Raw genomic sequence first — 18,220 nt, 5'->3', positions numbered from 1 at the left:
CTTAGAAGCAGATATTTTGGATGGGTTCCTGGTGGGTTTGGTGGTGGGTTTGGTAACTGATGCAAAAAGATCTTTAGTCACTGATTGTGCCCTGTAGTTAAGTGATTTCTTCCTTGCTATGTTAGTTTTTCGAAAAGTTCAGGGGTTGGTAGTAATTCTTTAAAAGACTTATTAAGATGGTCATTATTAATGTTTTGAGTAGAGGTAGTGTTAGTAGTAGCTTGTGGGTTTTTGTTTATTATGGAATTTCTCATCATCTCCTTTAGCGTAGTTAAAGGCATGTGATCTTCAGAGTCATCTAAGTCATAGTCACGTGACAAATTATTGATAGTGCTCACAACGGTAATATTTGTTGGTTCTGGAATTATGTTAATTTCCTGCTGAGGCTGTTCCATATTTTCTGGAGGATGTTGAGTTGCTAACGATGGGGCAAACGCTGATTCAGGTATGACACTTGGATCCAGTGGAAACATAGCAGTGGCTATATTATAGTATCTAAATCCAATGACTATATTTTCGGGAGTCATACATTTGCTCCAGACTTAGGAGAAAATATAACCAAAGCGGCTTTTATTAAGATGTCGATCTGGATGCGTATCCCGATATCGAAGAAGCTCCTGATCCCAGTGATACTCGAACAAGCGATAAACAGCCTTGTCTAACGGTTGGAGCTCGTGGGTGGTATTCGACGGCAAACAAAACAGTCTAATTCCCACTTGATCTGCAGCATCAACGATTGAAATATCTAGGTGGCTAGAAGCTCCGTCAAAGATAAGTACAGCCGGTCCGTTGTTCTTGTAGCGAGATAGATGTAGAAATGCAATAAAAAGTTCTGTCGTCATACTACCTTTCTCCGCCATTTTCACAAAGGAACCCGGTGGCAGACCATCTTGCCATTTAGGCTTCAATCTTTTGCCGTTAAATATGATCATAGGAGGTATGGAATTCCCCAAAGCATTGCAGCATCCTGCAATGGTCACGTTCTCGGCATGTTCAGGTGCCACGAGATGGATGGATGCTTGGCATCTCTTTTCCCAATAATTTGTTGCTGGTGGTGGATGGTCAACCTGTAACCCTTTTTATCCATATTAAAGAGATTTTGGGGATCCTGTTAAATATTCATTTCTCTGTAAATATCAGAGAGCTTGGCAAAATAATCATTTACTATAAATTTATTGAGCTTTTGAGCTCTCCCAGGATTCATAAGTTGAGCTTTCCGTCTAGCAAGATGTGGGTTACGCTTCAAGAACCCGTAAAGCCAATCTTTTCCAGCTACACCTTTAGACGTGCGAAACGGGTGTTTAATGTTATTGTCGACACAGAATTTAAAAGCCGATCGTTTCACTAACAGAGGAGTTAAAGGAATGCCAATTTCACACGAACGAATGATTCTGTCCGAAAATTGATTTTCCTGATTTGCTGTTAAAATGCTAGATCTACCCAACTTTTTTATAGCGTTTCCAAATTGTATGTGGTTCCGTAGGGTTCTTCTCGGTATTTTGTAATGTTCTGCGGCTTGTCTTTATGACATGGTTTGAGTTTGTATGGCATTTATGGCAGACTGAAGTTGTTCGGACGTCCATATTGCACGTTTTGTTCTTTCTTCTGGCATTCTAGGTATCCTTCTGGAGAGAAATTAAAGATAGAAACCTTGTCGTTTAATAAGGCCCACTATTTATTCGCGGGGCCTTAATATCCGAATTCGCAATTTTTATTTAAAATCTAAATAATTAAAAACTTATTTACTTTTTTGACTAGATTTTTACATCAAAAGATGCTCTGTGAAACAGAGAATGTATAAAACCCAAATAGTAGAACCAAAAAGTTCGTTAAGTCAAAAAAATTTACGAAAATATGGCACACGAGAATTATATTAACGGACAATTGCGACACATCAACTCCGAAGATAATTTAACACTGTTCCCGCGTGCTGCTTCCTTTGAGTTCGTTATAGTAATATGTGGTATATCTAAGGAGGGGAGTAATTTGACGTTGTCAGATTTGGGTTATAGTTTTAAATATTCAAGATATGGTCAGTGGGCCTTATTGACTGCCGGGCTTTATTTGCCGCAGGTACCTTAATAGATCCTTAATCTTTAAACTCTGGAATACTTTAGTTAGTGGCTTGATAATAGCGTTTTTCTACACTAGTTAATTAACGTATTTTCCAAAATACATGATAATTAAAAGTGTTTGTTTGCAAAAAGGTATACCCATCTTCTCCAGTAAAGTTGCTACTGATCAAACTCATTAGTTTTATTAGAGTTGATTTATCCATTAATCTAAGACTAAGCCTATTATTAATAACGTTAGAGTTAATATTATTCTGATAAAAAAAATGAGGTCAGTTGAAGTGCGATCAGGTAAATTACTGTAATGAGCAACGTAGTCATTAAGTATATTAGTAGCATTTTAATTAGGAATAATTTCAGAATTAGTACTATGTATATTTAATTTTTTTATGATATTCCAAAGTCGAATACTCTTTAATCTGAACGATTTTAGCATTTATTTAATAATTATTCCATTATATATCAGTTTTCAATTTTTTATACATCTTTCCTTCTTTCCTTTTCCTTCTCAAATTAACATTTTAAGCAAGCTTATTTGTAAAGGCAATTGGCCTCGAGCTTTATATAACTAATTATAAACTACATGAGTACTATAAGTACCCCTTAATACTAAAGCGAAACTCCAAACATATTATTAAAAGGCTTACGCAATTTAAAAATAAAAATATTAAAAAAGAAAACTAAATTTGCGTATAAAACCGAGGTGAATGATGCAACCCGATCTTAAAGTTAAGAGATATAGTAATTTATGCTCGTGCTTCTTCTTGTAAGGAAAAAGAAGAACAAGAAGGCGGTCATCAGCCTACCGGTATCACAAGTGCATCTTTCTATCCATTTTGTCGTGTTGCATTTCTTCGGGGGTCAAGGCGGGTTTTGCGAGGGCCATTTTTGGTGGTTTATTCGCGTCTGCGAGGACTGTCTGCGATATTTGTTTTTTTTCTTCTTCACTGTGATGATAAAGAATTTTTAGGCCCTGTGTCGTCAGTTCAGTATTAACATGGCAAGTTCTAAAGTGTTTACGGTCAATGAAGACGCAGGTAACAATTTGTTTATTTTTATGATATTGCGGAAACTAATAATTATAATTGTTTAGAGAGTTAATTTTTATTATAAAAGGAAGCATAATTGTTTGAAAGTTTTTGTCAAAATTATTGGTTGCAACATTTTATAACTTAGACCAGTTTAAATTAATTTTTTTGTTTCCAAAATATGTGAAAAATTGTCTTTTACTAATTTTATCTATTATTTTGATAATTTAGTGCTTAAAACCAGCTAAAACCAAATTAGTTAACTATTGATTTTCTGATTAAATTTTTAAACCATATTTACGAAATGCTTTTTATCAAAATATTTGCCCAAATATCTGATTATTTAATTTTAAAATATTTTCTTGATAATAGATTATATAATTTTGTGAAACAAACCACTTTTTTGTCAAAATAATAGAAAAATGATCAATTATTGGTGTTTAAAAATATTACTTTGACAATTTAGTGATTAAGACTTTAAGACTAGAATACAACATGTTACATAATACTTTTTTTATAAAAATTTGCTCATTATTGCTTTTTTTTTAAATTTTTTTTTGAAATATTTAAGAATGTCGTTGATATAACCCATTAACCTTTTTTTATCAAAATTTTCTTTAGGATTAATTGTGCTTAAACATTATTAGTTAATCAGATAAGTTTTAAATTGATTATTTATTTGTAAATCTTTTTACTCCAAATATATTATATAATATATTTTTAAATCCCCTTTTTATACATAAACAATTTTTTTCTAGAAACAAATTAGTTTTAGACCAACGTCTTTAAGTATAAAAAATTTCAAAAAAAAATTGAAGAGTTGATTGAAGTTTGTAATTTACTACTTTATTTGATTATTTTACAACTGATTTTTTTATTTCTTATGTTTTTTTTATAAAAAAGGTCTCTTTAGAAAATTCCCATTTTTCTTTTTTTTTAATAAGCGTAATTTTAATTTAGCGTAAGTCCAAAAATGTAAATTTTACAGTAGGCGAAAAAAATAGTTATTGACTAACAGTAATGTAACTTCAAAGACTTTTTTTAAGTAATGTTTTGTTTTATGAAAACTAATATCAGAAATGTCAGAAAAATAATTTTCTTTTTTATTTAAACAAGTTAAAGGACTTAGGCAGGAATGATATAAATACTCATCGCATTTTGGACATACGGACATAATTATTATTTTATTGTTTATTAATTGCTTTTAAAAAACATTAAGTACTTATATTCTTAGAAAAACATTACATGTTATACGAACCCTTAGGATTCATGTTCAAGATTGTCATAGAAAGGATAGTAATCTGGTTCCATAGTATTTTTTAGCGATTGAAGGTGTTCAAGGTTTTCTCTTTTAATTTTTAATTTACCTTGCTATAGTTTTGGTAGCTTTTCCATGGGTATACTCAAGCATTTTTTATTAAATCTGACTGGAAGGATTTGACATTCACCAGAATGCCTAATCTTATATTCAATGGATCCGTTTGAATTATATTTTAGAGGTTATATTGGCTGGTGACTTTACTATCAACTACACTGATGAAACCTTGCCACGTACTTCTTTTTTAAGTATTTGAAATTCTTACGACTTGAAAATGCATGTTCTTTCTCCCACACGAATAACTTCTTCATCTGCAACTACAATTAACTATTTCTGTACAAATTTTGATGACGTTTTATGCACAGTACTCCCATCTGGTATTTCCGACCATGAAGCTATTCTTGCTAAAATGCCATATAATACTGTATTAACTTCATCTCATTATATGGGAAGAATTTTCAGCAGGAGACATTTTAATGCTTTTTGTGCTGCTACAGCTTCGGTAATTTGGCTTCTGACCCACTTACTTTATTTTAGTAGTATTAAGTTCTGTGTGATAAGATCAATCAGTGCTTTGCTAAAATGAGGCTTAAAACTAAGAAACGAAAAACATGGGTTACAAGAGGCCTTAGAATTTCAGCTAAAAACCTCCGTTTTTTGACTAAATTGTGCAAATATACCATAAATGAAGATATCCTTGTATATCATCAGAAATACCGTAGTCTGTACAGAAAGACAATTAAAGCAGCAAAATCTAATTATTATAGGAATCGCTTAAATATGTTATTAAATAGGCAAAGAGAGTGTTGGTCGATTCTTAATGATTTTAGACATTGCCATAGAAAAGTATCTGAACCGGAGTTAAGACCTGACATTTTAAACGACTATTATTGTGATATACCTAATATCTTGCTCAAGGGCATCATAGTAACATTGATCCCTTACACTATCTTCAACAAGTGTCGGTTGAGCATTCATTTTTCTTTCATCCTGTCGATCTTACCGAAGTAAAAAATGAAATCAAATGCTTAAAAAACCATAAATCATCTGGAGCTGATGGGATATCTTCGAGGTTGTTGCTCTTTTTGCCTGATTCAGCCTTAAAGGATTTAGTTTCTCTCATAAACAATTCTTTAAATATTGGCATTTTTCCTTCATGTTTAAAGGAGGCAGTGGTTATCCCTCTTCATAAGGGTGGAGATTTGGATCAGTCTTGTAATTTCCGTCCCATTTCTATTTTGTCTACCCTCTCTAAGATAGTTGAAAAACTTGCAAAACGCAGAATTTTGTCCTTTTTACATCATAATGGCATTTTGTCTGCAAATCAGTTTGGATTTCAAGCCGGTAAAGGGACTCATGATGCTGTGTTTAGCTTTTTGGAGAGCGTCTATGTGTCCTTGAATTCTGGAGAGTCATCGGCGGCAGTGTTTTGTGATCTATCCAAAGTATTTGACTGTGTGGATCATGGAATACTGTTATCTAAGCTCGATAAATATGGCTTTAGGGGCGTAGCATTGCGATGGCTTGAGTCCTATCTATCAAATCGTACTCAGAAGGTTACAGGGTCTGGGCGTTTGTCTGCTTCTAGATCCATAAAATACGGCGTTCCCCAGGGTTCAGTGTTGGGACCACTGTTATTTTTACTGTGGATGACTTGAGTTCATTAAAACTGCAAGGCAAGGTGGTTCAGTTTGCTGATGATACCACCATAATATGGAGCCATAAAAATTCTGATTATATTAAGACTTGTATCCTTAAAGACCTTCACATTTTATCAGGGTGGTCTGCTTCTAACAGGCTCGTGTTTAATGTAAGAAAGACGTCTATTACGGGGTTTAAGTGCGATGTTCAGGGTCTGATGTTTGACAAAAATTCCCTCTTGCAGAATAAAGAGTGCTGCAAGTTCCTAGGAATTAACATTGATGGTCGCCTTCGGTTTGAAGATCATATTTTACATTTGGCTGGGAAATTATCTTCTGGATGTTTTGCAGTAAGAATGGCAAAACAAGAGCTGGGAGGGGTGGTTGCACGTTCAGTCTACTTTTCACTTATTGAATCTCATATTCGGTATGGCTTGCCTTTTTGGGGTTTAACCAATAAGGGGCTACTTAACATTGTCTTTGTTATTCAAAAAAAAAAGCAGTTAGACCTGTGTTCTGCTAAGTTAAGAGATTCTTGCAAACCCCTCTTCATTTTTGAAAAAATCCTAACTCTTTTTTCACTCTTTATTTTAGAAACAGCTGCTCTTATTCACAAACTTGACTTCAAAGGAATTTTTTACCTAGTGATGATTTCTCAAAAAGCCATCAATTAAATTGGCTAAAAAATTGTTAAATGATAAGTTGGAAACGAAACATCTTCGTTGTCAATTTTGGTAAGCAATATAACTTTGGGAAAATACCATTATGTTTATTGGCCTTATCGGCATTTAAAATTAAAGTCTCGGGATTTTGTTTCACAAAATTGTTTGTTAGTTTTCCAACTTTAAACAAATGTCTCTGAGAATAATCATTTTTATTACATGTAACACGTTTAAGTCTTTGCTATAAATGTGACCCGATTACATTTTTATAAAGATCTTTTCTTTTTTAACCAAACATAATTCTGTTAAAGGGGAAAACGTTGATAAAAATCAGCTAAAATAGCAATTCATTTTCATTTCGAAGTTAAATTCTCAAAGCTCGACAAATATAACAGTACAATAGAAAAATTAGATTAAAATTTCATTTTATTTACGCATGATTTTACTTGAAAGCTACTTATTGAGTGAAGAAATAGATAAATTTAGTAATTTTATAGTATTATTTTGTTATGCCTATACTTAGGTTACCGAATAGATGGAGTGGTCACGTGATCGTTCTGCGCCAAAGGTGTAGCCTAGAGCCTCGATAGGGTTCATGACTTGGGGTTTTATTTAATTTTATTATAATTTTTTATTATAGGTTCATTTCCTGTAATAAGTTCACGTTATATACTTAACTCGCGCTGAAATATTGGCATTATCATCCGTATACTAAAGATATATATGAAAGTTAGTCATCTCTAACCAGTACTTGTTATATAATTACTTGATTTTTCCTTTTAATCGTTTTTCTTTTAAATATAGGGTGACTCACTGAAAAGGTACCTTTTTTATTGACGCTCAAATTTTAATTTAAAAGATTTTTTTTTTCGTAGAGTCTTTAGTACTACTTTCGTATAGTATATATATAATTTAATATATAATATAATATATACTATATGAAATAATTATATAATATAGAGTGATACAAAAATAATATATGCATTACACTTAAGGCTTTTAAATTTTAGCCCAATTTTTAAAAGATTTCTAGATTCTGATTCAGATGTTTTTGGTAACTTTCGTAAAATAATATTTATATCCTGGTAACAATGTAGTTCACATAGTAATAACACTTTACTTTAAAATTAAACAACTCTTCAGATAATAAAAAAAAAAACAAAATATAACTTTCAGTCTTCAGGTACTTGAGTCAGTAATTCGTTCCGAAGACCTTTAATGAAATCAGGCTTTGTACTAAAAACTTTAATTTTCAAATGCCTTTAAAGAAAGTAATCTTGGGATAATTAAAGATGGGTGTTTAAGAACTATCGTACTGGAGCGACATACTGCGATGGTATTATATACATATTCATTGATTCTCTGTGGTCAAGTTTACACACATTTTCAAGAGGAAATTTTTAGCTATATTTCAACGCATATAATATTGTTAATTTAACTTATTGGTGTTATATCTTGGATTAAAAGTAGAAACAGATATACCTTATTCTAAGCGTAAAAATAATATCTTCAAAGCAAAAAATATTATTAATATTTTTTGCATTCATTCTTATTTCTAAAACCTTTTCTAAAAAATTTGGAATGGCAACACCGCAAGCATAAACTGATGTCATCTTGCAAAATGTCATCATTTGAGTGTTTTCGTGAACTGTGTCGATGGTAAAAACTTGTACCGCACCATACTGCCATAACATCATATGATACTATTAGCATAAATGTAGAATAATAAAAACTTATTAAGAAATCTATTATAATTATTAAATACTTAATTTCTATAAAAATCCTTTTTATTAGATAGGTACTATTACCCTAATGAAGTAAGGTAAGGTAAGGTATGTTGGTGGTATAGGTAAATTGGTGATAGTTTTCTAACAATTGTTCTTTAACTTACCTATTCACGGGGAGGTCTCATTCATCAGGAAATATCCCCTCTGTACCGCGCTTCGTTTCATTTCTTTACGTCTAGCAAAACTTTCCGTCTTGCCGGTAAATAAACTCGTTAAATTTGATAATTTTTGTAATATAAATTGATTTTTTTTGTGTTAGCTGTAATTTTAAAGGGTAAGTGTTAATTTTATGTGTTATCCTATAAGAAATATGCTACTCTTTAATGTACTGTAATCATATTGACTTTAAAATATCATTTGCTCCTGTTACGGCTTAAGTAAGTTAGCTATTTTGCATGCAAAACTGTGAGGTTGCAATAGAGACGTTTAAATAAAATTGTTATTCGACTTCTTAGCGGACTTTTAAAGGATTTTAGGGTTTTATACGTTAGTAAATTTAGTGCATTTTTGCGAAATGTAATTAGTTGTTTGTTTCAGGGTATCACCAACATACCTATCTATCTATCACCAAATTACCTACCATAAGATGGCAGATAAAATGCCCAAAGGAAAGTACAGAAATTTTGAAAAGCAAGATATGGTTCGAGCAGCACAAATGATCCATGAAAAAGGTGTGTACATATACAAAGCATCGAACGCCATGAAGATTGCTTGGACATTTTTAAAGAGATATTTAACGAAAACTGAAAATGCAGAAGGTCATCCGGTTATCCACAACTTATCAAAGTTAGGAAGGCCCTTTAATATTTAATTATATTATCGCCATGCAAGAGTTAGGATTTAATCTTATTGTACTGTCCACAATATTAGAAAACTTTTCGGTTGCAAAATCGGTTGGTCGTAAAAATTTTTTAAATGCGGATAATGAATTAGCTAGCAAGTAGTGGTGGACAAACTTTAAAAAAAGATATGAGCTAACATTAAGTGTGCCAGAAAACTTAGCTGCATATCGAGCTTCCATGGCAAATCCCACTATGCTTGCTGATTTCTATACAAAATTAGAAACTCCTATTACAAAATTGGACATAAAAATACGCCAGGGAGAAGTTGGAATTGTGACGAAACGGGATTGTCGTTTGTAGTAAAACCCAACAAAGTTGCGACGGCTCTAGGCAAGCGGTATGTTTACAAAAGGAGCTACGCAGACAGGGGAGAAACAACTACAGTTCTCGGCTGCATTTGTGACAATGGCACCTTTATACCACCCTTAGTAATTTTTAAAGGTGTGCGTTGGAACCCTGATTTAGGCCGTGGAGCCATACCTAACTCATTAGTAAAACTGTCACCGAAAGGCTGGATAAACTCTGATATTTTTTTGGAATGGTACCAGTTTTTTATTAATTCCATACCAAAAAAAAGACCCATAATTCTCTTGATGGACTGTCATGCTTCCCTTTTGTCATTGGCTGTTTTAGAATTAGCAAAGCAAAATAATATTCATCTCTTCACCTTTCCAGCACACACAAGCCATCTGCTCCAGCCACTTGATGTGGGCGTTTATCGTCCCTTAAAATCCGCTTGGACTAACTGCTTAAACGATTACATGAAAAAAGGAAACGGTGAAAAACCTAGCCGTTATAACTTCAATGAAATATTTTCTGTAGCAATGATTAAAAGTTTTACCTCCACTAATATTGAACACGCTTTTCGAAAATGTGGAATCTGTCCTTTGAATAAAGATGCTATCTCACCCGAAGCTATAGCCCCATCAAAACTAACTGAGACTCTTCGAGAAAATCAATTAGTCGCTAGACTTGATGATATACTTCCTTCTAATCCTCCTTTGGAAAAACCAGCACTGACAATTTATTTTTACTACCTTCTGCAAGTGCAGCGAGCAAAGTAAAACCGCGGGTTAAAACCAGAGACTCCAGTGCAAAATGGTTAACTGATCCTTACATACCAACACAGCCACAACCAGGACCTTCAGGAGTACTAAGCTCCAGAGGTTCTAACACGAAAAAGCGTGCATCGAAAGAAAACTCCAAACCAATAAGCAAGAAAAAAGACGACGATGATGACTGGTATTGTGGTGTCTGTGGAACTGGCTACCGAGAGGATGAGAAAGCCAAAAATGGTGCGTTATGGGTACAGTGTTCTTTTTGCTGCGTTTCATATCACACAAACTGTCAATCGAGATCTGACGATAAAGACATCTTTATGTGCGACGGTTGTGATGAGCATCGTTCAACTGACTCAGAATAATGTTTGTTATATATATTAATAACTCAATGTTTTCTTATGAATTATACTTACACGATTCTAATAATTTAATTTTTTACTGGTCCTAATCCCATATCACCAAAATATCTCTCCACTATCAACTAAACCAAATAAACTTACCTATAACCAAACTACCTAACCGATTAGTATTTTTTTGAGTATATGTTTTTCTGTCAAAATTGACATTAATTTAGCATTTTTTGTAAATGAACAATTGTGTAAACCATTGAACTTTTGGATAGAAAGGTCAAGCAAATTATATTATCTTTAGAAATACAAATTGCTTACTTTTAAATAAAAACATCACCGACTTACCTTACCTTACCCTACACTAAAAAAACGTATAAAGAGTTGATAAACGGTAAAATTGTTAATAAGTTAAAGCATAATCTATTTATACTATACGATTTATTACTATTTTCATCATGTAATTATTTTTTGACGACGTCACTGTTAAAGATTTCTTACGTTCGTGGAATCAACAATGCGATTAAGCGGCGTTGTGATGTTGTTGCCTTTTTCTCTAATATAGGGACGTTATCTGCATTCATTTAACTTTGAATATTGACTTCTTTATAGGGTATCTTATTATATTTTATTAAAGAAAAAATGCTTCATATTTTATTCAAGAGAAATAGTATTATTGTTTTGTGCCTGTCAAAATAAGTGACTAATTTTTATGATATTATGTGTTTTTTTGCCATTTCTACATAAGCATTTGTCATCATTTCATTAGAGATTTTGCAAACAAACTGCCCATAGTTCCACGGTAATGCTATTTCTAGCCTATCAATGTTCTAAGCCCAGGTTTACATCTATGTACATCTCCAGTTTCCAGGAATAAAGATGGTGGCAACCCACACATTTATTTTTTCAGGATGTAGCAAGTGTACCTGTGTAACAAATGTTCGGTTAATTCGAGTTACTCCAATATCAACAATTATGTCTATTTACAGCACCGTATGATGTACGTAATGATGTATCTCATTCATACGTCTCGATGCATCACGTATATTCACATCTCGTTTCTATGTATTAATAACCATCCTTAGGCATTTTTCCTTAATGCGAGCCTGATTTTTTTTAGATTGTAAATTATTTACTTATTAATACAATAAAAAGTTTATCTTTTTAGTTAGAAGTTATCAAAATTTTGGTTATTTCAAAACATTTGTACAGGCTAAAATAATATTAAAGTGGTAATATTTAGATATAAAATATATTCCATTTAGATATAATTCCATTTTAGATACAAAATGACTTGGTTTTTTAAATAACCTTTAAAGAGTGTACAATTTGTTTAGCTGTCATCAATTTATTTATTCGATAATCATGTGCTGAATAACAATATTGCTACTAAATGTTAAACATCAATATTAAAAGGAGGTACTTAAAAATACAAACATTTCAACAATGATCTTACTTTATAATAAATTTATTTTTAATAAACTAGAAAAATATACAAAAAAACATATAAAAAACCAAAAAAAAAATTTAAATAAATAAAGGCTATTAAATAATATGTACATAATTATGAAATAATAAATTGTTATTAATATAAATGTTCGAAATTATTTTGTAAGCATTCTCGCGCATTGGTTAAAATTTTTCTTGTCCCTCTTATTTGTAACCTCTTCCTATTTGTGTCCTCTAAATTTTGAAACGTAGTTTGATAAACCTGGTCTTTAATAAAACCCCATATGGAAAAATCCATAGGTGTTATATCAGGCGATTTTGTGGGCCAATTTACAGAACTGTTAATTACCAATCAAAAAAGTAACAAGCAAAAAACAAAAAAATATAAACAATTTTAGTAATTCGGACAATATTAACATGACTAATAACTGACGCGAAAGCTTGATGACTTCTGTAAAAAATATTATTTTTATGTGGTAACCATGACAGACTTCAACTACTGTCACAGCCAACTAAACTGAATGGATAGTATCAATAAGTATCCTAATTTGAAACTCAAGCAATTAAAAAAGTCAGATCCGCACTAAGGATAAATTCCTGATGATGGTTATTAATACGTTAAAACGTTGGGAAACCTAGGAATAAGATACATCACTTTAAAGAGAATAAAAAATGCTTTCAACATAAATTCAACATAACGCATTTAAAAAAAAAAAGAAGTTGATAGACGTTGCCAAGATTCCAAACGTCATAAAAAACAGTTAAAGGTGAAGTTTTGTAGAGCACAAAAAATTATAAAACTTTCTATTTAAAATTAGGTTTCTAATATTAATAGTTTTGTAAATAATAATTAAAATAAAATTCGGCGTTTTTTATAACTCATCTTGTAATTCACGAACTAATAAACATTTTGCAGCGCTGTAAAATTATTTAGAATGAGCATCAACATAGGCAACTTCTTTCTAATTTAACCGCCCTCATATCTTCGACTGTTTCGGAAATAGCAATAGTCACACATAGCTAATAGGACACCCTGTATATTAATTGACTACAAAAAAATCTGGAATCTTCATGTCTTATCATAATTCCTCTAATTATCAATGAAATGACCCACAGTTATTAGAGGTACCTAGAAAACAAACTTTAAGTGTGGTCATCTACATAATATTACGTTTTTAATATTAAATACGTTTTATTGCATATTTAATTATCGGTAAGTACTTACTTAACTGATAAGATAAATATCAAATGTGGATTTTTTATGTCTGAAAGAATTTTTTAAAAGTCTACGTCTTTCAATTTAGTGCGAATTTATCAAGATTGCTTTTAACACGATTTAACACAATAATAGTTATTATAAAATGCGCTTGATTATTTTAAGCGGGCTCTCTGATGCTTTAAAAGCTCAAAGGCTGATGTAGTGATGAACACATAATGAAAAATATTAATTTAGTAAAAGGTAAACTTTTGTAATCCCAATTTTTTACTTTGTTATTTTATATGAGGCTCTAAAATGTAATTTAATGACATTTAAAGGATATTTTATTAATTTAAATTAACTTCATTGGTATTAGTTTTTGTAATTAAAAGTAAATGTTATTTTTTTAGATTCGTCCTCATGGATCCGTATACGATACATTCAAGTTGTACTACTATTTTTCATGCTATTCATTTGCTTCAGTATAAGAATTTGTCTCTCTGTGGCCATCGTTGCGATGACTACAAATGGTACATCGAGCAACCCTGACGTACCAGTAGGTAAAATTTTAATTAATTAATTAATGTCATATTCATTTTAAAAACTATATTTATATTCATATATCAAAAAATACACGATATTTTTTTTTTAGTATTATAATTGGCATAATTCGGATATAATTTTGTCATCGTTCTTTTGGAGCTATGCCATACTCCAGTTCTTTGCAGGGAACTTGGCACATTATTTTGGCACGAAGAAATTGCTATTTGTCACCGTACTTACGAATTCTTTGAGTTGCGCTTTGGTAAGTACATAATCAGGATAATTTAAAATAGTAATATCGTTTAGAAGAGTCGGATGATATATTGTAATAGATCTCTATCTCCTACATCAGAAAAGAAAATATTCAAAAATATACTGAGAGTGTCAAGGATACATGTTAAATTGGGTTCTTGTAAAAAAACTTTAAATGAAAAATCACTTTCTGCCTGAAGAGAAATCAGTTATTATATAAATGTTAACTCCCTAAACAAATAACTTTAATAGCCTGGCAGAGATGAAGAATTATTCAAATAACTGGTCTTATAAATAATTTATTATAACGACATTATTATTAACCACATAATCTATTAAAACATTTTTCTCAACTACTAGCAACAAATGAAAACTTATTCCAGACGATCAAAAAAATATTTTTATTAACAAGATAATCTGAAAAACAACCCAATCAACCAAAAGTCATCAATTGTTTGAATTTTAATTTTTATGATGCTTCTTAATATGATTATCTTTTTATAGCAAAAGGTATTTTTTGCAAATAAATGAGAATTTAAAACTAAATATTTACAAACATATTAACCTAAATCTTAAAAAAAAACCTAAAACCTTTTATAAAAAATAAAAGAAAATTTAAAAAAGTTAATTATTTGGCAACTTTTAATTTTTTTTTCAAATATTTTACCATTTATGAAATATATTAAAGTATATATTTGTCTTTTATATGTGCCACTTGTCTATTTTTTATCTAAATGTAATTTTGCTTATTAACTTTGTCGACTGAATTTATTAGTTGTTTAACCAAGGTGAAATATCATTATAATATTTACGATTAACTTTTTTAAATAAAGGTAATAGTACGAATATACAAAACCTATAATAGCTGTTTAGTTAGGTTCTGTTAGATCTCATAGAATGTTGAATATAGTTTATATAGCAATAGAATAGTTATATTATTATAATTTGAACGTAATTATTTAATGAAGTGAGTTGAAGGTAGAGACAGAACATTTTATAGAAATTATAAGAGCGATTGCATTAGAAAAAAATTTTTTTTTGACACATTTGCTTATCACACCCCATATATTTACATATGATGTCAAAATATGTCCGATTTAAAAATAACATCGACATGTTTGAGGACTACAAAAAAACTCATACGAAACGATATACAGAGCGTGTTATCGTGAGCTACGTATTACCCAAAATAATGGCAACACCGCTTGGTTGCGGTGTGCAGGCGGCGGAATTCTTCGTTTTTATTTTTGAACCGGGAGTCAGCAGACCTCACTTTGCTGTGTTACTGCACGGTGCATTAATAATTTTTGAGCGTTATTTTCGTGCTTTTTTCACTATGGCTGTTTATACCCCTTCCGAAAGAGTTCAACTAATTAAATGGTTTTATGGAGGCAATTCGGCAGTAGAATGTAGAGATTTGTTTTCAGTGACGTTTGAGAATAGACCGATTCCTTGTGCAAAAACGGTTTTAAATGTGGTTACAAATTTTGAGACATCTTTTTGTCTTCAAGATTGTAAAAAATGCCACAGAAAACGTCAAGAACCACCTGTTGAAGTGGTCCAGGATATAGAAGGGCGGGAAGAAATGGTTTGCAGTACCCTAGAACTTGATTCGACATGGTCCACTAGAAGTGTTGGAGAGAAACTGGGAATGAGCAATAAAACTGTTACTCGTGTAAGAAATATTAAAGAACAGTAGGCTTAGTGTTATATTAATTTTACGAATCCGTTCGGTTTGTTTAGAATGTACGTATTTGTAAAGAACGACTCGAACGGATAAGGTTTTTTTTGCTGAGGAATGCAAACACGGTACAGGAATTAGTTTTTAGTTTTGGCTTGACTGTTCGAAAGCAGAGTATTGATATTTAGCCGGTTTACGAAACTTGTAATAAAAGTATTGTTTTTGTTGTAGAAGAAGTAACTGTGTTTTTGTAACGTTATTATCCTTACACTCGTATCTGGAAAAAATATGGGTACAAATGTTTCAAGTATTCAAAAACTCAGGGAAATATTTCCTGAAGACCAGTGGCGAAGAATGGAATTTTGTGAAACCATGATGGAAAAGGCAAATGAAAACGAATATTTAAAAAAAAAAAATGTTTTCAGAATGTTTGGGCAGGTATTTTGGGCGACAATGTTATAGGGCCATTTTTTATTGCTGGCACTTTAAACGGCCAAAAGTACCTTGAGTTGCTGTAAAACCAAGTTCTTCCTGCCATTCAAATCCTACCTGATGTAGACCTAGGATCGGTTTATTTTCAGCAAGATGGCTGTCCTGCTCATAACGCGGCTAGGTTAAAAGAATTTTTAACAAATACTTTTCCTAACCGCCTTATTAGTGGGACTGGCGATATTAAATGGCCTCCTAGTTCTCCAGATTTGTCTCCAAATGACTTTTATCTGTGGGGTTACCTTAAGCAGACCAAGTTTACAAGCATAAATTTAGTAGGCCAACAAATTTAGAGGAGTTGCTTAATAAAATTGTCGAAGGTGCCAATTCCATTTTACCTGAAACTCTTTTGGAGGTGCGAAATAGCTTTTACGATAGGTTAAGTTTTTGTTTAGGGAAAAAAGGCGGTTTATTTGAGCCTTTTATTTAAAAAATGATATGTTGTTAAGTTTGTTTATTAGAGTTTTATTACTGATTTTTTATTATATTTTTATCAGAGTTGATATTTTATTTTTTATTAGAATAACGCTTTGATTTTCATTATGTAAAACGCAGCATATTAAACATTTTAAGATTACAATTCTATGCGGGTTTTACACATTGTCATGTCTGTAAAACCCGCATTAGAATAAATATTTTAAAAATGCCTCGATTTTCGCGTAATATTTTGGGACATTTTGTCGCCAAACGACGCAGCTCCCACGAAAGTCAGATGTTTACTAATCCCGTCATCGGGCCGGCCAGGGCGGTGCTCTGTCGCGGGCACTCGTACACGCGCGACGTTGCAAAATTTCGCCTCTATGCGGTTTCCTATAAGTAACGAACGAAAACACGATCTGTAAGAACTATCAACGTTTTGAATAACATTTGCTTATTGAAAAAATCCTATAGAATTATATTGAAAGACTAAAAGATTACATTTAATACCTAATATCTACCGTATTTTATTTCTTATTTACTAGTAATATTTAATATTAAACTCTTATACGATAGTATTTATTAGAAATATTTGCTCTTTGGAACAAGAAAAATAAATTATATCCACGGATCCTATTTTTATGTATACATATAAGTTTATACGCGTATGTAGTAATATTTCTATGATAAATTTAGTTATTTATTTATAAATCATTAAGATTTTGTGTTATATACAGTGTGGTGACTTTAACTGGAATAAATTCAGTTAAAACTAATCAAATTTTATCTCGCAAAATTCCTGAGACCCGTCGATTTTTGTTTATTTTTTTTCATATTTCAAGATAGTTTTTGTATTTTTTCACCTACAGGGGGGGTCCAAATTAACCCAAACTTTTTTTTTTCAAATGGAAAGCTACTTTTTTTAAACTTTCATTGAAAAGAGCCCTTTTTCCTGATTAAATTGCCCTATTTACTTTCGTGATTATCTAAAGGAGAAATACGAAAAAAAAAATAAAAACCATTAAATTATTAAAAGCCTCGAAATATTTTTTGTTGGTAAATTTTTGGCGTGTTTGTTTATTTTATTGGTATCGAGACATTTCCTGACATTGTTGTAGTGTCACTGTTAAAGTGAATTTCAACCAGTTGTTAAATAAGTTAACTTTTATTGAAAAAATGCCTTACTTATCAGAATCCCACAAGATTAAAATCTTAATGATGATTGATTATGGGGACAGAAGTCGTACTCAGCTAGAGGTTGTCCACTTATTCAGGCAGAAATATCCAGATTTGCCACCTATTAACCAAGGTACGGTTAGTAAAATCGAAAGCAGATTTCGAGAAGTTTGGCACGTCTGGGATGTTTCAAGACAAATGTCTTCTAAAATCGATGAAAACATCCAATTAAATGTATTGTTAGCGATGGAAGAAAAT

The 18,220-nt window shown here is 31.5% G+C and overlaps 2 protein-coding genes across 5 annotated transcripts in view; one reads left to right on the top strand and one right to left on the bottom strand.

The window, feature by feature from the left end:
- The window catches only part of LOC126737949 (uncharacterized), a 541,322-nt gene that overhangs the window by 288,487 nt on the left and 234,615 nt on the right, over positions 1-18,220 (bottom strand). The gene's annotated exons all lie outside the window — the stretch shown is intronic.
- The window catches only part of LOC126737978 (vesicular glutamate transporter 2-like), a 63,078-nt gene that overhangs the window by 8,166 nt on the left and 36,692 nt on the right, over positions 1-18,220 (top strand). Inside the window, exons 1-3 of one of the 3 annotated variants that reach the window (XM_050443132.1) lie at positions 2,948-3,109; positions 13,815-13,960; positions 14,057-14,209. In XM_050443132.1, the coding sequence (XP_050299089.1) occupies positions 3,070-3,109; positions 13,815-13,960; positions 14,057-14,209 (339 nt within the window). In that variant the 5' untranslated portion in view covers positions 2,948-3,069. Of the gene's footprint in view, positions 1-2,947; positions 3,110-13,504; positions 13,666-13,814; positions 13,961-14,056; positions 14,210-18,220 lie in introns of those variants that run through there. The other 2 variants (XM_050443142.1, XM_050443122.1) reach the window with 2 other exon arrangements.

This window comes from Anthonomus grandis, chromosome 1 (assembly GCF_022605725.1).
Source record: "Anthonomus grandis grandis chromosome 1, icAntGran1.3, whole genome shotgun sequence".
Classification (NCBI taxonomy): Eukaryota; Metazoa; Arthropoda; class Insecta; order Coleoptera; family Curculionidae; genus Anthonomus; species Anthonomus grandis.
Note: the sequence above shows the minus strand (reverse complement) of the source record. Positions and strands in the feature narration are given on the sequence as shown.